Source organism: Oncorhynchus masou, chromosome 28 (genome assembly GCF_036934945.1).
Source record: "Oncorhynchus masou masou isolate Uvic2021 chromosome 28, UVic_Omas_1.1, whole genome shotgun sequence".
NCBI classification, from domain to species: domain Eukaryota; kingdom Metazoa; phylum Chordata; class Actinopteri; order Salmoniformes; family Salmonidae; genus Oncorhynchus; species Oncorhynchus masou.
Genome location: NC_088239.1, coordinates 22783156 through 22806608, shown reverse-complemented (window position 1 = coordinate 22806608; position 23453 = coordinate 22783156). Strand labels below are relative to the sequence as shown.

Sequence of the window (23453 nt, the reverse complement as noted above, 5' to 3'; positions counted from 1 at the left end):
GTTTTTGTAGATTGTTCATTTATCATCTTCATTAAAGATGTATAAAGATAACCACGCTGCGTTTTGGTCCGCCTCTCTTTCCCCAGAAGAAAACCATTACAGAATCACCCACCAACCAAGGACCAAGCGGCGTGGCAAACAGAGGCAGCAGCAAAAGCAGCAGCAGGAGAAGCAACAGGTGCAGCAGCAGGGCAACAGCAGCAGCAGCAACAGCAGTGGGAGAGGCTGCACTATTTGGAAGAATGGACTTGGGAGGAGATCCTAGACGCGAAAGGACCCTGGGCAGAGCCAGGGGAATATTGCCGCCCCAAAGCCGAGCTGGAGGCAGAGAAAGCAGAGAGGCGGAATTATGAGGAGCTAGCACGGCAGAGCGGCTGGAAGCCAGAGAAGCAGCCCCAAAAATGTCTTGGGGAGGGGCACAGGGAGAGTGTGGCAGAGTCAGGAGTCAGACCTGAGCCAACTACCCCTGTTTACCGTAAGGAGCCATGGATGGAATTGAGTCTGAGAGTGTTGAGGATGTATTGGACAGAGTAGAGAGAAAGCTGTTGGTTTGGCATAGTATGCACGGCATTCGCCCTGAGGAGCGTGTTAGCTGTCCGATGCCACCTGTGTCAGTTCCTCGTACTCAGCCTGAAACGTGTGTTGGAGTTCCGGGGGATTTGATGCCGGCTATACACACCAGGTCTCCAGTACACCTTCACAACCCGGTGTGTCCTATTCCTTGCACTCACCCGGAGGTGCGTGTCCCCAGCCCGGTACCACCAGTGCCGGCTCCCCGCACCAGGCTGTCTCTCCGTCCCATCAACACAGGTGCTCCCGCCTGTCCGGCGCTACCAGAGTTTCCGCCCCTCAGTCCAGAGGCGCCAGAGCCCCTTAGTCCAGAGGCGCCAGAGCTTCTCTGTCCAGCGCGGCCGGAGCCTTCCTCCTCTCCAGCGCAGCCGGAGTCTCCCGCCTGTCCAGCGCTGCCAGAGCTCCCGCCCCTCATCCCAGAGGCGCCAGAGCCCCTCATTCCAGAGGCACCAGAGCTCCTCAGTCCAGCACTGCCAGAGCCTTCCTGTCCAGCGCCGCTTGAGCTACCCGTCTGCCCAGCTCCGCCTGAGCTACCCGTCTGCCCAGCGCCGCCTGAGCTACCCGTCTGCCCAGCACCGCCTGAGCTACCTGTCTGCCCAGCGCCGCCTGAGCTACCCATCTGCCCAGCGCCGCCTGAGCTAACCGTCTTCCCAGCGCTGCCAGTGCTACCCGTCTGCCCAGCGCCGCCAGTCTGCCCAGCACCGCCAGCGCCGCCAGTCTGCCCAGCGCCGCCAGCGCCGCCAGTCTGCCCAGCGCTGCCAGCACCGCCAGTCTGCCCAGCGCCGCCAGTCTGCCCAGTGCCGCCAGTGCCGCCAGTCTGCCCAGCGCCGTCAGTGCCACCAGTCTGCCCAGCACCACCTGAGCTACCCATCTGCCCAGCGCCGCCTGAGCTACCCATCTGCCCAGCGCCGCCAGTCTGCCCAGCGCCGCCAGCGCTGCCAGCGCCGCCAGTCTGCCCAGCGCCGCCAGTCTGCCCAGCGCCGCCAGTGCCGCCAGTCTGCCCAGCGCCGCCAGTCTGCCCAGTGCCGCCAGTGCCGCCAGTCTGCCCAGCGCCACCAGTGCCACCAGTCTGCCCAGCGCCGCCATTCTGCCCAGTGCCGCCAGTCTGCCCAGCGCCGCCAGTCTGCCCAGTGCCGCCAGTGCCGCCAGTTTGCCCAGTGCCGCCAGTGCCGCCAGGCTGCCCAGCGCCGCCAGTGCCGCCAGTCTGCCCAGCGCCGCCAGTCTGCCCAGCGCCGCCAGTCTGCCCAGCGGCACAAGTCTGCCCAGCGCCGCCAGTGCCGCCAGTCTGCCCAGCGCCGCCAGTGCCGCCAGTTTGCCCAGTGCCGCCAGTGCCGCCAGTCTGCCCAGCGCCGCAAGAACTGCCAGTCAGCCAGGATCCGCCAGTCTGCCAGGATCCGCCAGTCTACCAGGATCTTCCAGATCCGCCAGTCAGCCAGAATCTTCCAGATCCGCCATTCAGCCAGGATCCGCCATTCAGCCAGGATCCGCCATTCAGCCGGGATCTGCCAGAACTGCCAGTCTGCCAGGATCCACCAGTCAGCCAGGATCTGCCAGCACTGCCAGTCAGCCAGGATCCACCAGTCAGCCAGGATCTGCCAGCACTGCCAGTCAGCCAGGATCTGCCATATCCGCCATTCAGCCAGGATCCGCCAGTCAGCCAGGATCCGCCAGTCAGCCAGGATCCACCAGACCCGCCAGTCAGCCAGTCTGCCAGGATCCGCCAGTCTGCCAGGATCTTCCAGATCCGCCATTCAGCCAGGATCCGCCATTCATCCAGGATCTGCCGGAGCCGCCCGTCAGCCAGGATCTGCCGGAGCCGCCCGTCAGCCAGGATCTGCCGGAACCGCCCGTCAGCCAGGATCTGCCGGAACCACCAGCAAGCCAGGATCTGCTAGATTCATCAACCTGCTTGAGCTTCCTCTCAGTCCCGAGCTGCCCCTCATTCCGGAGCTGCCCCTCAGTCCAGTGGGGCCCGTTGTTAGGGTTCCTAGGCCAAGGTTAGCTGCGAGGGTTGACACTCAAGGGACGCTAAGGAGGGGGACTAAGACAATTATGGAGTGGGGTCCACGTCCAGCGCCAGAGCCGCCACCGCGGACAGATGCCCACCCAGACCCTCCCCTATAGGTTTAGGTTGTGCGTTCGGAGTCCGCACCTTGGGGGGGGGGGTGGTACTGTCACGTTCTGGCCATCGTTCGTGTGTGTTTTCCTTGTTTTAGTGTTGGTCAGGACGTGAGCTGGTTGGGCATTCTATGTTGTGTGTCTGGATTGTCTATTTCTGTTTGGCCTGATATGGTTCTCAATCAGAGGCAGGTGTTAGTCATTGTCTCTGATTGGGAACCATATTTAGGTAGCCTGTTTTGTGTTGGGTTTTGTGGGTGATTGTTCCTGTCTCTGTGTTTGTTGCACCAGATAGGGCTGTTTCGGTTTTTCACGTTTCTTGTTTTTGTATATTGTCCATTTATCATCTTCATTAAAGATGTATGAAAATAACCACACTGCGTTTTGGTCCGCCTCTCTTTCCCCAGAAGAAAACCATTACAGACGCAGTGGCCCAGCGGTCTATATCACCTTGTAGTGGGCCTACAATACAGTCCTTAAATGCGCATTGCCATTACATAATGGGGATGTATTCCAAAAATCTTTCTTACGTTTTAAGGAGCTATGTTGTGGTAATATTAGGTAGAAGTTAAATGTTCTTAATGTTCTGAGGACCTCCAAGACAAGGTATAATTTATATTGCATGAACATCAATGGAAAATGATGTTAAACCTAAAACAAATGTGTTATGAACGTCATAATTGACTTCTTTGGAAACTGGAACATTTTGCAATATTGTAGGCATGTTCTATGCAACCTATGTGAATATCACAGTAATATTCTTACCACACCCCAGACGACTTCCATAACTGAATTAAATGCTCTGGGAAGCTTTAACACTAGAACAGCCAAGACGGTCAACCTGACCATTTTGTCGTTTCAATAACCTTATTTAAATAAGAACCTTTAACCCATCTGCCCTGACTTTTCCTAAATATGCTTATTTTACACTAGCAGTACTTTCAGATATACTGTATTTCATAAAATACAAAAAAGCTATTACAAATCAAAATACCCAAACCGCAAGACACGCGGTCAATGATGTAAATATCAGAAGCCTAAACATCAGCATAAGGACCATATGAGCTTGTTAATAGTGAAAATCATCACAAAAGCAATAATGGCATTATAATGAACATAAGTGTCGATATGACAGTAGTCAAAAATAGTATATTACTGTCAGTTATTGGTCGCATTATTTGTGACCTCGCTTGTGCTCTATACGCAACAGTTGGATCTCATTTAGCTGTTGACCCTTGTCCGAACAGTCACCACTGTCCCTTTCACTTGTTTGCAACATTTCATACAAACAAGTCGCTTGCACCTGAAACAGGTGGCATGGATTCTGTTCCGAATGCATCTGCTCACCTTGCAGTTTCTCCTCCCAGGGATCTATGCTCAATTTGGCTGCACAATCGCTGGTGTGGAATCTTTGCAGCAACCTTGGCCCTCATACAGTATGTCTCTCATGTAGCCTGTGCCAGACTCATGGTGAAGTCTCTCCGGCTTATGATGTTGTTCGTGCAACAACACGTGTGCATTGATAGAAGCCAAGTCAAGCATGTTGTAGAACACAGCAACAGGCCATCTGCGAGTTCCTCGTTCCACCTAATACAGCCATTCCATCTGATCCGAAAACACTATCAGACACTCATCAGACACTTGTTCAATTGTTGCCCGATATGGATCCTTCCCCAGACATGGAAAGTTGTTCAGCATGAATCAGAATAATAATCATCAGCGATGTCATGATCCATTTCTTCCCTGCCATATGAGTCGTTTTTATTCCGATCTGGAAGCATTATCCATTTGTCTGAGTCTTGCCATTGTAAATTACGCACACTCTCACTGTGTAACCTACTCCAAGTAGTCCTAGAGTAGACTAATAATGCTGCTTGGATTCGGTGGACTGATATAGGGTACATCGTTTTGAGATCATAATTAGAATAGATAAATAGAATAGAATGGCCCTTTTTGTTCTTCATTCACAATTGGTGATCACATAATTATGCATCTTTCGTTTCCCCTCGCTCATCAATTCACCCATTCTTCCCCTTTCATCCCTATCATCCTATACTTCATTTATTTCATCTGTTATATGTGTGAAATTAGTTTCAGTATAGTTTAGGTTTAGTTTCGAGGCAATTATCGGGGTGATTATCAACTGGGCACGGCACATTTAGCTATCGGGAGTAGGAGCTCGGGAGGAGTGGAATAGGCCGGGGAAAACCATTAAAGAAATGACATGCCCTCTGTCGTGACTTACATTAATCTGATGACTTTTATTTATTTAACCCACTAACTATGTATAATTGTTACCCGATTAAATTAACCATGTAACAATTAACTCATTAGGAAATTAGAGGCACCACGGTAGAAGTTGTTTAACGAGTTACCATCTCCTGAATTAAACTCTAGAATATATATGTTATATATCGATAACAGTCACTTGTTAATCATGACCTCATATCAGTCTCATTCTGAACAGTCGTAACTTTCTGGATCCGCAAGAACCCCAGCGTTGCTGATTATTCAGTACTACGCAAATCGATTTAATTATTTATTTATTTACTAACTAACTAAATAATAACACAGAATACACATACACACTTACATGAGACGAAAGTCCCTAGTGGACTGACAAGATATGATGGCTTATTACACAGAGATGGAGAAGGGGGTGGGGAAATAGAGAGAGAAAGAAAAAGGGACATTAATTGTGAATACATTCTAGGACTGTCTACACATTAATCATATACCTTGCATGCGAACCACCGCCAGGTTTTGGAATAAGAATTAATGACTGTATGTATGTGTTGAAGGCCGTCATTCGTCATCTATCTCTGTTGAAACCAAACCTTCTTGAAAGAGGGTTTTGTTGGCATTTCCGCGGCCCACTTTTACATGGTCTGATTGTCCACCAGAGGTCACAATGTCCTTCTTCTTAGATGTCCGGTTTCCAGTGAGATTTGTTCAGAACTTGGATAGTGAGAGTTTGAAGCACTTTTACACAGACAGCTGCAGCATGTTCATGTTTGGTTATAGTCTGGTGAGTTTATCTTCTTCACCCTGTGTTGTTTCAACCATTTCCCACATGTAGCTAATGCTCCACATTTCTTGGTCTTGTAGCTAAGGTTATCTTCTCATGTAGTGTTGAGGTTGAGAGTTTCTGAGTTTCTAACAATTTCAACGTGTGGACCACAGTCTCACGTCTTCTGGTATGATATGTTCATTCTTACCCATATCCTTTTAAGCACGCTGGTCGAAAAGGGCGGTTCCAAAATGCTGACAAGCTCTCTGACCTCATTTGGGGCGTGGCTACTTAATGGAAAAAGTACCATCAAAACTATGATCTTGTTAGAAAACTAAAACCACAATCTATCTTATTAACAAAAACTTATCTTCGTCCTTGATATTTCCTACACATCATAAAAGATGTAAAGCTGACATACACAATGTGAAAGCTCTTCAAGTTACAATAATTTCGTTGTAACATTTTTATACCATTTTTAATGACATCACAAAATAGACATTCATGTTCCATAGACCATCTGACATCATTCTCCACATCCGGATGTTTAGAAATATTGTCCCAGTGTTCACTTTTGGACGTCAGAGTTTTTGGGCTGCAAAATGTCTCTGTATCAAAGGTACATCCCAATCACCACTCCTGAAGACCTAAAAGAGTTCCCTGCTGCATACAATTTACGATTGGCGTGAGGTGTCATAAAATCCCACATCAATCACTACTCCCCTCCCTGAGTGAGAGGGGTCTGGTGGACGTTGATCCATTGTAACCTGATCTTTGGATCCTCACAGGAGAGTCATGACACCTCCTAAAACCGATTATAACTCCAGTTCTGTTTGTGATATTAAGATTCTAACAACAGTGTGTTATATTGACACATGTAGGAAAAGTTAAGGATGAGGGGTCATGACTTTAAAAATGGCAGAGTAATTCATTCATTTTCATCAACTGGACAGTTTGTGTTTTGGAGACATACAGTATCTTTTGTGATGTACCGTAATGTTCCCACCAGACTGTTCCCACAACCTAAAGAAACATTCTGGGATCCTTTAAAGAACAGACAAAAAGTGTTCTGGGAACATTTTTTTTTCTCTCCCCAAATGGTAGCTACAGCCTTGCCCTATCACTGCAACTCCTGTATGGACTCAGGAGAGGCGAAGGTCGATAGCCATGCGTCTTCCAAAACACGACCCCACCAAGCCACACTGCTTCTTGACACACTGCTCACTTAACACAGAAGCCAGCCACACCAATATGTCGGAGAAAACACTGTACAGCTGCGACCAAAGTCAGTATGCATGCGCCCGGCCCACCACAAGGAGTCACTAGATCGCAATAGGACAAGGACATCGCTGGGCCAATTGTGTGCCTCCTCTTTGGATCTGTAGTGATGCCTCTAGCACTGCAATGCAGTGCCTTAGACCGCCGAGCCACTCGAGAGGCCCTGGGAACATTCCTCTCACATCAGGTGAATGTTTTTTGCATCCTAAAAGAAACATTGTAGAATCCTTCACACAACTGGACAGTTTTTTGTTTGTTTTGAGTACATACGGTATCTTTTGTAATGTTCCAACCAGACTGTTCCCACAACCTAATGAAACATTATGGGAACCTTTACATTACAGACAAAATGCATTCTGGGAATGTACTTGAAATCTCATGTACGACTGGCGACAGGTACAGTTGAAGTCGGACGTTTACATACACCTTAGCCAAATACATTTAAACTCAGTTTTTCACAAATCCTGACATTTAATCCTAGTAAAAATGCCCTGTTTTAGATCAGTTAGGATCACCACTTTATTTTAATAATGTGAATTGTCAGAATAATAGTGGAGGGAATGATTTATTTCAGCTTTTATTTCATTCATCACATTCCCAGTGGGTCAGAAGTTTACATACACTCAATTAGCATTTGGTAGCATTGTCTTTAAATAGTTTAACTTGGGTCAAATGTTTCGGGTAGCCTTCCACAAGCTTCCCACAATAAGTTGGGTGAACTTTGGCCTATTCCTCCTGACAGAGCTGGTGGAATTGAGTCAGGTTTGTAGGCCTTCTTGCTCGCACACACTTTTCAGTTTTGCCCACAAATGTTCTATAGGATTGAGGTCAGGGCTTTGTGATGGCCACTCCAATACCTTGACTTTGTTGTCCTTAAGACATTTTGCCACAACTTTGTCCATTTGGAAGACCCATTTGCAACCAAGCTTTAACTTCCTGACTGATATCTTGAGATGTTGCTTCAATATATCCACATAATTTTCCCTCCTCATGATATCATCTATTTTGTGAAGTGCACCAGCCCTCCTGCAGCAGAGCACCTACTCAACATGATGCTGCCACCCCTGTGCTTCATGGTTGGGATGGTGTTCTTTGGCTTGCAAGCATAACAATAGTCATTATGGCCAAACAGTTCTATTTTTGTTTCATCAGACCAGAGGACATTTCTCCAAAAAGTACGATCTTTGTCCCCATGTGCAGTTGCAAACCGTAGTCTGGCTTTTTTATGGCGGTTTTGGAGTAGTGGCTTCTTCCTTGCTGAGCGGACTTTCAGGTTATGTCGATATAGAACTCGTTTTAATGTGGATATAAATACTTTTGTACTTGCTTCCTCCAGCAACTTCACAGGGTCCTTTGCTGTCATTCTGGGGTTGATTTGCACTTTTCGCACCAAAGTACGTTCATCTCTAGGAGGCAGAATGTGTCTCCTTCCTGAGCGGTATGTTGACTGCGTGGTCCCATGGTGTTTATACTTGCATACTATTGTTTGTAGGTTGGAGGTTGGCCTTGAAATACATCCACAGGTACACCTCCAATTGACTCAAATTATGTCAATTAGCCTATCAGAAGCTTCTAAAGCCATGACATCATTTTCTGGAATTTCCCAAGCTATTTAAAGGCACAGTTAACTTAGTGTATGTAAACTTCTGACCCACTGGAATTGTGATGCAGTAAATTATAAGTGAAATAATCTGTCTGTAAACAACTGTTGAAAAAATGACTTGTGTCATGCACAGTAGATGTCCTAACCAACTTGCCAAAACTATAGTTTGTTAACAAGAAATTTATGGTTGTTAAACAAGTTTTAATGACTCCAACCTAAATGTATGTAGACTTCTGACTTCAACTGTAGCCTAGTGGTTGAGTGTTGTGCCAGTAACCAAACAGCAGCTGGGTCAAATCCCTGAGTTGGAAAGGTGGAAAAATCTGCTGTTCTCATCTTGAACAAGGCATGTAACCCCCAACAACTGCTCCCCGGGTGCTGTTGATTAAGGCAGCCCCCTGCACCCCTCTGATTCAGAGTTGTTGGGTTAAATGTAGAAGACACATTTTGGTAGAATGCATTAAGTTGTGCAACTGACTAGGTATTCTCTTTAGAGTTGTTGTATTATGATAACATTTGCCACAACCTAAGGAATGTTATGGGAACTTTCACAGAACCAATTTTGGTTTGCTGGGAAAACATTACTGGTACATTGTGTTATTACATTAGCTATAAACCTAATGTGAACTTTTGAGGAATGTTCTGTGGTGGTTGTTGCAGATGCTGTGCACCAAATTATTGTGAATGTTAGGATAACATTCCATATTTTTTAGTGTTTTCTTATCAAAAACATTTTTTTTTATGTTTTGGGGTTGTTATCATCCTAATGTTAGATTAAAAACCTAACTAGAACTTAATGGGAATCTTAGCTAATGTTCTGGAAATGTTCCCGGTTTGCTGGGTAGGAACATGCTATTTCAGTATGACAAACCATGTCTAAGGAGCCTATTAATATTTCATGGTGGATAGAGGTGTCCTTTGTGTGCAGACACAGCGCTCAGGGCAGACTGTCTGTTTCCCTTGATAATGATGGTGACCTAGCCAACCTTTTGTCATTGACTCCCACCAGCATTACCAGTGTATGGCGCTCAAGGCCTTGTAGGCCTCTACATGCTATCAGCATGTTCTGCATGACCAGCTGTCATTAACATGATGACTTCTGGGAAGAGAGAGCTAGATAGAGAGAGTTACAGAGAGAGAAGGTATTATTGTCGAATGCACACTAATGAACGTGGTTGGATGTGAATGTAATTAATTATTGCTAACATCATCACCTTAGAAAAGTGTTTAATTATTTCTGGGTGCACTCTCAAAGGAGCTCGTGAAGAATGCTCAGGTTGAGAAAATGGATACTGGCAAGGAGCCAGAGCTGGATGAGCCCCTTTGTGTAGCGTTGCCTGCCCCCCACTGACTATTGTTAGAGAGAGTGCTGATCATCAACAGCAACCATAGAGTATATAACTGGATCTAGGTTTCTGTTCAATCTGTATCGCTGAAGCATAATATATTGTGTGATAGAAATGTAAAGGTCATTTGAAATTGAGCCGACATATGCGGTGTCTAACATGAATGCAGTCTCTGCTGATGCGGGAATGTTGCCTTTTAAATTCAATCACACTGTCAGGCAGAACTTCCACGATATGGTTCGAATAGAGCCCTAAGTCTGATTTCATATTAAATACTGCAGTTTATTGTTGCAATAAAGCCATAATGGGCTGAGCAAGACTTCAACCAGTGACCTGGTGGTGACAAGGAAAGCTCCACTCCAACTTTTCCCCCTCTTTCACTACACTGGTGACAGCAATGGGATTATCTCTCAAGTCTGCATTGCAAGTGTACACTTGTCTGCGCTGAGGTTTCGCGCTGGCCAGAAACACATCATGGGATGTAAGAGAACTACAGCCTCTGGCAAGAGGTCCGGGTCTTGTATGCTTGACCGATACTTGCAGAGTTGCTGGTCCAAGCCCTGTCTGAGCTGTCTCCCCTCAATGGCAACAATATTGTTTTATAGCCTCTGTACCAGTGGGTCTGATCTGTGCCTGCTCGAGTCTCCTCTGACTGCAAACAGTAGCTATTAAACGTGAGATGGACACACCCACACTCCATACGTAAATGCTTCATGCCGCATACCACTTCAGATACTGTTATGATGTTGCTTTGAGTGACAGCTCTCTCAGTCTCTTCAATGATTTGGCATTTTTTGGTTGCTGAGAAAAGTGTGGAGCTATTTTGTTCTCCTCACACAAATTTGGGCTTAAATGCTAAAATTATTACTGGGTTTAAAAGTCGCAACTCCTACTGCTGTACTTGATAATAATTTTCAATCTATAATGTTTAATATCTTTACGTTTATTTACATTTGAAAGGAATGTGAACAACGGGGTTTACAGAGGTGTAAAGAGATGTGTAGATTTACGAACATATCCGTTGAGTCCAGCTCTACTTGTCGCTAGAGCACCAGGCACGCAATCAGCACGCCATAGGGGAGCTGGACACTGACGTTGCAGCAACAGCCACGTACCGAGAGCTGGGAACAGAGGCTATTCTTTTACATACTTCACAACACCTTGTGCAGAGCGCGCAGTCGTCAGTCTCTATCCGCAAAGCCCGTGGCAGCGCACATAAAGAACTTCAGAAGCCTTGCTATAGTTCCAGCATGTTACATATTCGGCATTTTGTATCCAAGCATATCCGCATGGCAACAGTTTAATTTGCTGAGCAGTTTTGGAAGATCGTTTTTTCCTCGGCTGATGTGACATTATCCCTTTGGAATGATGTGGACCTCTCATGACTCTATTGGATTTGTTTTCCTGTCCAGTTTATGTATCCAATTTGGATTCTCCTTTGAAGGTAAATTGAAACATATCAAACAAGTATATAAATTATTACCTATCCGGGCTTGTTCTAGGTAAAAACAACCTATAGGTCACATTTGAGTGCGTATAACTTCAGCATTAAAGCTGCAGAGTGCAGACATGAAAGAATGGTTATTACGATTGAAACAAGTAACGAATGCAACATCCATTATGCTTGGCTATAAAATAAATGCAGAAAAAGTAGCTTACATAGCATTCACCTAACGTTACCTAAATTAACAAAACGCAAATGTTGATTGCTTATAAAATGGCATCTAGGTATGATTTAGTATTTATTGTAGTTAATGTCTTTGTATAACTTTGTAGAGTCACAGAGCGCGACATGCATTTAAAGTAACGGATATGCGGAAACAGGGTTGGAAAGCAGAGAGCACCATTGACAGTTACTCTGTTGACATACCAGTGAGATTCTTGATCTGTCCCTCAGTGGTTTCTGTCTACCTTTGAATCTCATCAAACGAAATACGATACATTTGCACGTCTCCCACTGTCTCGGTAAAGATAGTCTGTATCCCTTGCAAATACTTTTTAATCGCAGTGAGTCTTGCAGGGGAAAACTGTAGGCTACAGTGAGAGTTATTGTGATGTTCAGAGTGTTTTCATGGATTAAACCAGGGTAACATTTGTCAACACTTAAATATATATTCAACATATATGCACTATAGGCTATATTATATAACGTTACTGGTCTTATTTTCAATTACACTGTGCGCATGAATTTGGATTATGGTTATTGGAGAGTGAATCTGGCAAATATCTGTTCATGTTTAGTCACTTATTTTTTTCATATGTCAATGTTTGAGAATGCTATTTATATGTTAGGAGGCATCCCTTTATTATAATGATGTGACACCTATCGCAGTGACATTTTAGACGCATAGTGGAGCCCCGCCATTTCCGAGGATTTCGTTCACTATTACGATCAGCTACAATTTAATTATACTGCCTTTTGTTTAAAGAATAAGACACACGCATGGCATACACTATCACCCTTTTTTACGTTTTCATATCATAAGTTTGTTAGAAATAGGCTATAGTTGCGGAGGGAAAGGCCTCAATTTCAATAGCCCTACGACCATGGACGCACAGTAATTATACTGACTGTTTCACTCTCTTTCAGGAAAGTTTACGGATATCCCCTCCAATCTAACAGTTAAAGAAGGTCAAAACATTGAAATGGCGTGCGCCTTCCAGAGTGGAACCGCATCAGTTTACTTGGAGATTCAGTGGTGGTTCATTAGAGCGCCAGAAGAACCGAGCAACAGCGAGGAGGAGGATGATGACGAAGAAGTACGTATGGATTTCACTTGCTTCAAATACCTGTTTAAATGTTGAGGACTTTCTTTACAATATGACGCCATGCTCCTTCACATTGCAATCACATGCCTGCATAGTTGCGCAGTTTCGCCGAAGCCCATTAGGCACAGACAACGCCGTTGTGATTGGCTTATCATTACCAAGAATAGCATAGTTCCCATAGCCTACATGAAATGTATTATCTGTGATTCTGTCTACCTGTATTTGACTTGGAACTGATTTGGGGTTTTATCCACTTTTTTAATCCCTATATTATCCTGTAAGACTTACCTTTGAATAACCTTTGACAACAGATTTACATAAGACGCAGGGGGAAATAATAGTGGTCTGTATCATCTCAGCCTTCTTTACCAAGCATATTTAACATTAAGTCAACATGTACATTTCCCAGGAACCCAGGGGTAATTTAAGTGACTTGGAAATGTAATCTGGAATATGTATAAGGCCATACGACCACAGTTAAGTGCATTTATGGTCATTTATGATTGTAGGACCCTCAGAGTCAGCATAAAGCTTCACTGGCATGTTCTTGCAAATTGACTCATTATATACAGTAAGCCTGAACAGTGTACTTTCTGAGACTCGACACGACTGGCATTTGTAATGTATTGCTACATTGGACAGCTACTGATGACAGCTTCTCCTTGTGGATAATGATCAGTTACTTTGTGTCTGCATCTTCTTATGCTCCCTCTATTCAGATGGCGGGTACATTTTAGGGGAGTTTGGCAGTTTGTCATCGCTGACATCAAACAGGGGAATGTTTCCTTTGATAAATGCTCATCTTCTTCGCAGTGAAACCACAATGCATAGAGAGAGCCCGTTCTTGGGTATCCACATGGCTTTAAAACAGTTATTACTGCTCCTTTGTTGTCACCCATCATGCCCGCATTGCCAAGGCTTTGATCCATTTGGTTCATCACTCTTAGATGTTGGCTGAAGGAGCTATCGACGCACACCACGGCTTTGTAGCTCATATTATCCAATTCTTTTCATGGCATCTGTTTGAAATGACAAGCAGTGGTTTTCTCTTGCAGGGAATGAGTTTCAACAAAAACACGCTAAGGAGTCATAAAGGGGAACTATAAAAGATGCCATAGAAAACAGTAGAGCTGAGAAAATGAATGAATGTGGAATATGATTTGAAGTCGAACAGACATGCACATATAGACTACAGCGTCCAGTTTAGGACAAAAACATAACAATTGAAACACACTTCATGGGTGGGCACATTGACTATATCACAGTGGCATCACAATGTCCGTTCTCTAGCTCTGTGAGCTATAGTCCCAATGACACTATCATGTGCAGTGGTTGATGGTGCTCTGAGCTCTCTGCTTTGCCTTGTTTGACTGGGCTAAGATGGTGGTCTGTCCCGCTACTCTGATGTTGAAGAGGGGATTCATCTCCTCAAGTCTGGATCTATCGCTATCTGCTTAATCCACAGGTCCACTGTTTGCTATCAAATCAATTTATGGAGTAAATCTTTACAATCTTGTTCGCCGGTAATTCTATTTGGTGTGGGATTAAGGGTAGCTATAAGCAAACGCAAATGGGATTTCCCTTCAAGGTAACAGTTGTGTCTTCCTAGGTTGTTGAAAAGCCTAAAACCATTGATTGACATTGTGTGCCACAGCCTCTCTCAACGAGATAAGATAAGTCTCTCTTTTCTTCCCTGTTAAAGAGGAAGTGTGGTCCAAAGCCTGTGGTCTTGTGGTAACACACCCGCTGCAACCACATATGCCTCCCTACTGGAGACCAGGGTTTAATCCCCGTGTCTCTACTTCTAACCTGTCTCAATCAAACATGAGTCTGAAAGTTGAAGTGTGAAGGTCACAGATGTACAGAACGTCTGTCTTGGATCAAGGTATAGCAGGTCTTTGTATTCCAAGAATTGTAATATGAATAATTCTGGAATTGGCATGATACTGAGAGAATGAGTTTAGACCATTGCAATGTTTAATGAGAGCACATATTTCCTGTTTCAGAAGGAAGCATAAAATCCATAGCTGTACTCAAGCCTCTGGACCTTAGGCTACTATCTCCTTCACCGGCCCTCGCAACTACTGCCCCGAGAGCCTTGTGCCCTGTCTGGCCAAGATAATAACATTCAGAGTCAATACAATGCAGAGGCTCCCATCGACCCCGGTCTCATTAAGAGACCGACACACCACTTTAATGGATGGAAGGTTTTTGGGATCACATGATCAAGATGTGGGTGGCGGGGAACAGGTAGTACAGTAGATTAGGTCCTGCTTACCATCTATTTGTCTTTTTCGCTGCTACTTCACCCTTATTACAGTGTGTCAATAACATTACTGATTTCTCATTTGGAATGGCTCAGTTATTGGACCATTAGTAACTTTAGTTGGAGTCAATTCATTTGAAGGGAAGGGTGATGAAGAGATGGGTGAGAAAAAAACATACAGAACACGTGAGACAATAAGGATGCAAAGGCTCCTGGGAAATAACAAACGCCACATGTAATTTGAGTATTATAATTATTGGAACAATCAGACAATGATGGGAGGCCATTGCAGGTCGTCATAGCAAAATGGCTTCTAGAAGATGAATAAAAACAGAGGCACACATTACAAAATGGCTATCAGCACCGAGTTCTATTTGATACTTATCCTCATGGCTAGCGTGGTCCCAATGGGTGTTAGAAAGTTAGTAGTAATTTGAACAGAGCCATCTGTATGCATCCCATCTGCCGTATCGAGTCCATTGTCTCTGACAGCAGCTGAACCAACACAAGGTTCTTATGTGCTAGTTAATTGATGATTTTAATTTAATAATTTTAACTAATTCCTTTGTTCAATATGTTTAATAATACAGGTCCCCGTTTTGTTTTACAAGTTTTCTCATTTTTGTTGTGTGTAATTCTTCACTTTAATCCTTTGATGATACAAGCTACCTGAAACACAAATATGGCATGGAGAATCTCCGGAGTAATCTTCTTCCTCTGCAAGCTTTAAGAACAAAAACTTGTTATAAATCATTATGACAAGGACCAGCACTAACGAAGGGACATCCCTTTCAAATACTTTGCTGCAAATCTTGTACTATAATAATTGTCTCTCAGTGCTTTTTGTCAACATCACACATTTACAGCTTTCACTAGGGGCCCCTCGGGAGGGCCTTGGGGGCCACTGAGGTGGCCACAGTAACTAACTAGTGTGATACAGTCAAAGAGTGTGAGGATGTCTCCGGTGTAAAACTGTCATGTGTTAGGCCAGATTAGTTAGACCACCTGGAGGGGAAATTCACACAGGAGATGGATCGGAGCCACTGGGCAAGCTCGAGGATGTAACAGCAATCTTGTCTTCAACATCCTTCAGAGAATTCCCTGCAGGAACTCAGTGGTGATATCAGTGGATAGGGTTATTGAGTGAAATATCCAATGGTTGCATGACCCTGACCAGTGTCCAATTTTTGTTATCTTTTTGTTGTTGTCAAAAGACACCAAACAAAAGTGAATTGTAGGAAGGAATATGACTAACAGGCTTGCAGAGCAGCACAGAGTGGGATGTCTCTTGGCTTTATGACCATATTTGGTGAGAAAGGAGAAAGACAATTCTCCATGCATGAGGTACATCTGACTAAACATAAGCTTGAGAAGAGGCTTTGTCTGGCATGCACTGCCAGCAGCTTCCTCCAATTCAATTTACTGGATCAGAACAGACTCACAATTAGAGAATGACTAGCATTTGATCTCGTCCACCAAGTCAACGGGAGACGAAAGAAAGGTGAAAGTTTGGCTGAAGGTCTATTCATGTGTGTGCATGTTGTGTTTGCGCGCGTTTGTGTGTGTGTGCGCACTCATAGGTGACCGACTGATGTTGTTGAGTCAAGGTATGAATAGTTGGAGCTGACATGACAAGTGTCCCAACATGGCAAACATCACTAGAACAAACATAGTTCAAGGACAACACAAAAAAAACTAATTTCTTTAGAGTTCCAGATGTGTTTTCTCTGAAAAAGGACAGAAACCCTGCAGTATGTGGCATTCTGCTTGTGACCCCTATGACCGTTAGAAACAGCAGCGACACTCAAGCGACATTTCTACCCAGATCCACATTGTCCGCAGTGATAGAATGCACAGGGAGGAAAGGGCTTATATGTATCGCGGAGGGACAGGAAATGAAACATGGACTCGGATGATTGGAGGCCCGGGACGCTCAGTTCCAGGGAAGGATTACAGGGAGAAGGCAGAGATGGAGGTGTGAACGTTATGTAGGATCCAGAACTGCAGTGCGACAGCATCACAATGAGAATCAGCTCATGTGTTTTCGAAGGGGCTGTTGATTGTTGAGAAGCGAGGAGATGTGCTTGTGTCCACTGCATAGATCAATGTTAAGGCATGTATCATACTTGAAGATTCTTCTGATATTATGTACTGTATGTTATTTAATACTCTGATATGGATGTGAGATGTCAATCAGAAGTCTCCTTCAATAGGACAAATACATTTGGATATGTTCTATCCCCAAGGACAAACGCTTGATAAATAGTTTTGTCACATTTTCAACTGCTGGTCTATGAAACTTTTTCTTATTATTGTTCTGATGGTATGATATGTGTGCATAGACCTTAACATTGTTAACCATACATTATACCTAATAACTTGTGCATTAAACACACACCAAACTAAGTTAGGACATACAAATATTTCTGGTGTTATATATTTAAAGTCTTTTGGAGCACTTCTAAGAATGATATTAAATTGAATTATGTAGATTACACACTGTGCACTATATTACAACTGTTTCCTCATATCCACTTGAGGAAAGTGTTGTTGGCACATTACCTAAATGTATTTGTTACTTCATGCCGAGTGGAAAATCATAATGGATTAGCCCATTATTCCTATTACATTATTGGGGAAGGTATTCATCATGAGCCTGTCTTGGAGATCTAAAATAACGTTAATAAGGTTTGGTCTGAGGCTGGATTGAAGAGTTAAGAAGGGGTAAGGGCCCCTCAGAGTGCTGATCTAGGATCAGTTTGGCATTTTAGATCACAATGAGTCTGATTACATGGACAGGGGGGGGACCTGATTCTAGATCAGCACTTCTACTTTGAGATGCTTCATGAATATGGGCCCAGCATGTCTCCCTATTAAGAGACTATAGTGTAGTGGCATCTCCACTTCAAGGTGTGACCCACTGTGGTCCGGTGTTATCAACCTGACTGCTCCCCTACTGTAATAGGATAAATTAAGAGCCTATTGTGGAGCTTTCGCGGATGAATCTCATGGACGTCTGGTGCGAGTGTCAAATAGATGAGTGTCTGCACATAAAAGTGGCTGATTAGATTAAACATGGCCAATCCCCTTGATGTGTAGGATGACATTGACCATGGCACTGTGCTATCCACCTTCTGCAACACTCCCAGATCCCTCTCTCTACTCTCTCTCTCTCTCTCTACTCTCTCTGTCTCGACCCGCCCGATCAGCTTCAAATGAACCCAGAGGGAGGGCGGGAGGTGGGGGGGGGGATAGGGGAGCAAGGGAGAGAGAGAGGCTCCTATATTCTGGGATAATGGAGCTGTCACACTGTTTTGATTCAGGGCATTGATTCCGTCTTTAATTGCTTATGGCTTCCACTGGATAGTGGTTTTGGGGACATCACAGTAATGTATGGTCGTGCAGAACAGTTATGGCACTGATCACACCGGGATATGTAGTCATATGTGCCAATAATCCCCATATCAGTTGTGCCCTTGATTGTCTGAGCAAACGCCCATTTCCTGACATGATAGACTTTGTTGAATGAAAAAGAGAATTGTCTGTGCCTTGTTATTGTTTATGAGTCACACCTGTACAGCCATAACTCTCAATGGACAGGGCACAAGACAAAAGCTGAAAATAACAGCCATTATCGACTGGATCATTGTGTCCTTTGTGATGAATGGAAAATCTCCAAGAGTATAGGCACTTAGCTGGGCTTGGACTGGAAGGTTACACAGGTCATAGCTCAACCCACATCCCCTCTGACACGCCAAAGTCCCTGCACTTTGACTGACTCACACCATACTGTACTGTGCTGCTACGCACCTGTAACCACGCTGACAACCAGTCTCTGATGGTAATGGAGTCAGAAACCACCTGGACGAAACAGCAGTTAGCCGAGCTGAGATTCTTGCTTAACAATTTTCCATGATGCATTTGGAGATGAGTGAGCAACAAGAGTTTCGAATTAAGCCCCTAATTAGGACTCCCAGTGAAGGTTTATATACTGACATATTATAAAAATGTCCACTTCTACGACCAAGACACCCCGCCACTTTTGATATTAAGCATTTCAAGTTGGGATACACAATATATCGGTGAACATATTGGATGTCTAGTTTAATAACGCCGATGTGCAAAACCGATGTCAAAGCTGACGTGCGTACCTATATAAACGTAGGTACATGACGCAATGACGCCACGTACAATATTGCACTACACGTGTCTTTGCGTGTCAAAAAAGATACAGAGCACTGTCAAAGCTGTACAAAAAAGTCTGCAAGTATGCAAACATCAGCCACGAACAAGGTGTTTTCAACACCGCTTTGGAATCATTTGTTCGACCGCAACTTCTGGGGTAGCTAGCTTTAGCTTAGTACCTAGCTAGCGCCAACACAACCAGCAATGATCAGTAGAAACTGTCATTTTCATTATTCTTAGCAATGATTTAGGAATCATCATGAGTAAGTAGTAGCTAGGTTGCCACTTGTTGTTCACCTATTGAAATTGAACTTCAGTTCATGAAAATAAATAGCTGGCCAGCTACTTAACCCTTTTGCCCAAAGCTAAAGTTATAAGCAGCCAGCTGGCTTTACCTGGCTAGTGAAGCTCGACCGGACCGGGTTATGTGCTGTGAATCTAGCCACAATAAAGATTAGGGACAATAGTAGAATTTGTGGTTTGCCTTAAAAATTAAAGTATGTCATTGACAGTTATGCAAATGAAAACAAATAGTAGAATTATGCCATACTTTTATTTTGAAGGCTAACCGCAAAGTCCACTGTTGTGGCTAGCTTCACATAGTTGGATCCGACCACCATTAATCAAATAAGAACTGTCTTATAAATTTGGGTTATTTTAGATGATAACACCTAGCTAACTATAACAGATGTCGCTTTGCTATGTTTTTGGGGAAGAACATTGTTTGCATCCATGAGCTAGCTAGCTTTTTTTTATGACCGGCACTGTAGGTGTGCGAGGCAACTTTACCAGCATCATAGCATACATATTGATAAATCGTTGTGACATTAAATACGAGTGATTGTAACGGTTTTCTATAGGTGAAAGAGAGTCGGACCAAAATGCGCCGTGGCTATTGTGATTCATGTTTTAATGAAAAAAAAGTAAACACGAATCAAATACAAAAAACAATAAACGTAACACGAAAACCAAAAACAGCCTATACTGGTGCAAAGTAACACAGAACAGGAACAAGGACAATCACCCACCAAAAACTCAAAGAATATGGCTGCCTAAATATGGTTCCCAATCAGAGACAACGATAAACACCAGCCTCTGATTGAGAACCACTTCAGACAGCCATAGACTAACTAAGCTACAATCCCAATACCTGTGAAAAAAACCCAAGACAAAACACACCACAATACAAAACCCATGTCACACCCTGGCCTGACCAAATAGATAAAGAAAACACAAAATACTAAGACCAGGGAGTGACAGAACCCCCCCCCAAGGTGCGGACCCATAGGGGAGGGTCCGGGTGGGCGTCTGTCCACGGTGGCGGCTCTGGCGTGGGACGTGGACCCCACTCCAACAAAGTCTTAGTCCATCTTCCTCGCGTCCTTAGATAGGCAACCCTCGCCGCCGACCTTGGCCTAGTAGTCCTCACCAAGGACCCCACTGGACTGAGGGGCAGCTCGGGACTGAGGGGTAGCTCGGCACTGAGGGGTAGCTCGGCACTGAGGGGTAGCTCGGCACTGAGAGGAAGCTCGGCACTGAGAGGAAGCTCGGCACTGAGAGGAAGCTCGGCACTGAGAGGAAGCTCAGGCATGTAGTTGGCTCTGGCAGATCCTGGCTGGCTGGCGGTTCTGGCAGATCCTGGCTGACTGGCGGATCTGGAAGAGTCTGGCTGACTGGCGGATCTGGAAGAGTCTGGCTGACTGGCGGATCCTGGCTGACTGGCGGATCTGGAAGATCCTGGCTGACTGGCAGATCCTGGCTGACTGGCGGGTCTGGAAGATCCTGGCTGACTGGCAGATCCTGGCAGACTGACGACTCTGGCTGCTCCATGCTGACTGGCGGCTCTGGCTGCTCCATGCTGACTGGTGGCTCTGGCTGCTCCATGCTGACTGGCGGCTCTGGCTGCTCCATGCATACTGGCGGCTCTGGCTGCTCCATGCAGACTGGCGGCTCTGGCTGCTCCATGCAGACTGGCAGCTCCTTGCAGACTGGCAGCTCCTTGCAGACTGACTGCTCCTTGCAGACTGACAGCTCCTTGCAGACTGGCAGCTCCTTGCAGACTGGCAGCTCCTTGCAGACTGGCAGCTCTGGCTGCTCCATGCAGACTGGCAGCTCTGGCTGCGCTGAACAGGCAGGAGACTCCAGCAGCGCTTTAGAGGACGAAGGCTCTGGCAGCGCTAAACAGGCGGGAGACTCCGGCAGCGCCGGAGAGGAGGAAGGCTCTGGCAGCGCTAAACAGGCGGGAGACTCCGACAGCGCTGGAGAGGAGGAAGGCTCTTGCAGCGCTGGAGAGGAGGAAGGCTCTTGCAGCGCTGGACAGGCGAAGCGCACTGAAGGCCTGGTGCGTGGTGCTGGCACTGGTGGTACTGGGCCGAGGACACGCACAGGAAGCCTGGTGCGGGGAGCTGCCACCGGGCTGGTGTGTGGAGGTGGCACACGATGGGCTGGACCGTGAAGGCGTACTGGAGATCTTGAGAGCAGGGCTGACACAGGACGTGCAAGGCTAGGGAGGTGCACAGGAGGCCTGGTGCGTGAGGCTGGCACAATCTTCACCAGCCGACTAACACGCACCTCAGGACGAGTATGGAGCGCTGACCCAGGTGCCATCAAATCCCCGACATGCTCCGTTGGGGCGAATTCCATGCCTAAAGCACCAACACAGCAACTCCCTCATAACTCCCTCCTCCAATTTCCCCATTAACTCCTTCACAGTCTCTGCTTCGCTCACCTCCAACACCGGCTCTGGTTCTGGTCTCCTCCTTGGCTCCTCACGATAACCAGGGGGAGTTGGCTCAGGTCTGATTCCTGACTCTGCCACACTCTCCCTGTGCCCCCTCCCAAGAAATTTTTGGGGCTGACTCTCGGGCTTCCTTCCACGCCGCCGTGCTTGTTTCTCCAACTCCATTCTCCTGTAACCCTCTTCGCACTGCTCCAGCGAATCCCAGGCGGGCTCCGGCACTCTCCCTGGGTCGACCGCCCACCTGTCTATTTCCTCCCAAGTCATATACTCCAGACTTCATAGCTCCTGCTGCCTCTGCCTGTCATCACGCCGCTTCGTCCTGTTGTGGTGGGTGATTCTGTAACGGTTTTCTATAGGTGAAGGAGAGTCGGACCAAAATGTGGCGTGGCTATTGCGATTCATGTTTTAATGAAACAAAGTAAACACGAATCAAATACAATAAACGTAACATGAAAACCGAAAACAACCTATACTGGTGCAAAGTAACACAGAACAGGAACAAGGACAATCACCCACAAAACACTCAAAGAATATGTCTGCCTAAATATGGTTCCCAATCAGAGACAACGATAAACACCTGCCTCTGATTGAGAACCACTTCAGACAGCCATAGACTAACCTAGAAAACCCCACTAAGCTACAATCCCAATACCTGTGAAAAAACCCCAAGACAAAACACACCACAATACAAAAACCCATGTCACACCCTGGCCTGACCAAATAGATAAAGAAAACACAAAATACTAAGACCAGGGCGTGACAGTGATAGTGTAAAAAATGAATGTGTGATGTGCAGTAAGGTCCTGATTGGTGCTTAATTAAAAATGTATGTCAAATATCAAATCAAATCAAATCAAATTTATTTATATAGCCCTTCGTTAAATTATTATGTGATGTGCAGTCCCATTTAGGTCCTGACTGGTCAACAAGCTTAATTGACATGTCAAATAGTGATATTTGACACGTCAAATAGTGTTAAATAGTATATTTTTTTGACACGCAAAGACCAAAACGGCATTCCATATAAATCCTGGTTGAGAATGAAATGACTGAATAAATTAACAACGAAACAGCAAGTAAGTGAAAGAAATAGGTTTTGATTTATGTTTTACTGTTAATGGGGAATGCGTAAATGCCAACAAAATACATTTTGTCAGAATGAAATGTGAATAAATTAACAACGAAACAGCAAGTAAGTGAAAGAAATAGGTTTTGATTTATGTTTTACTGTTAATGGGGAATGCGTAAATGCCAACAAAATAAATTTTGTGTGTGTGTGTGTGTGTGTGTGTGTGTGTGTGTGTGTGTGTGTGTGTGTGTGTGTGTGTGTGTGTGTGTGTGTGTGTGTAACCTTTATTTAACTAGGCAAGTCAGTTAAGAACAAATTCTTATTTACAATGACGGCCTAACCCGGCAAAACCTGGACGACGCTGGGCCAATTGTGGGCCCCCCTATCTGACTCCTAATCACCTCCGGATGTGACGCAGCCTGGATTCAAAATTCAAACCAGGGACTGTAGTGATGCCTCTTGCACTGAGATGCAGTGCCTTAGACCGCTGCATCCATTT

The 23453-nt window shown here is 45.2% G+C and overlaps 1 protein-coding gene across 1 annotated transcript in view; it reads left to right on the top strand.

Annotated features, from left to right (window-relative positions):
• The first annotated feature begins 11092 nt into the window (after positions 1 to 11092).
• Positions 11093 to 23453, top strand: part of LOC135517366 (V-set and transmembrane domain-containing protein 2A-like) — a 32961-nt gene continuing 20600 nt past the window's right edge. Inside the window, exons 1-2 of the mRNA XM_064941596.1 lie at positions 11093 to 11369; positions 12516 to 12685. Of these exons, the coding sequence (XP_064797668.1) occupies positions 11291 to 11369; positions 12516 to 12685 (249 nt within the window). The 5' untranslated portion in view covers positions 11093 to 11290. The remainder of the gene's footprint in view (positions 11370 to 12515; positions 12686 to 23453) is intronic.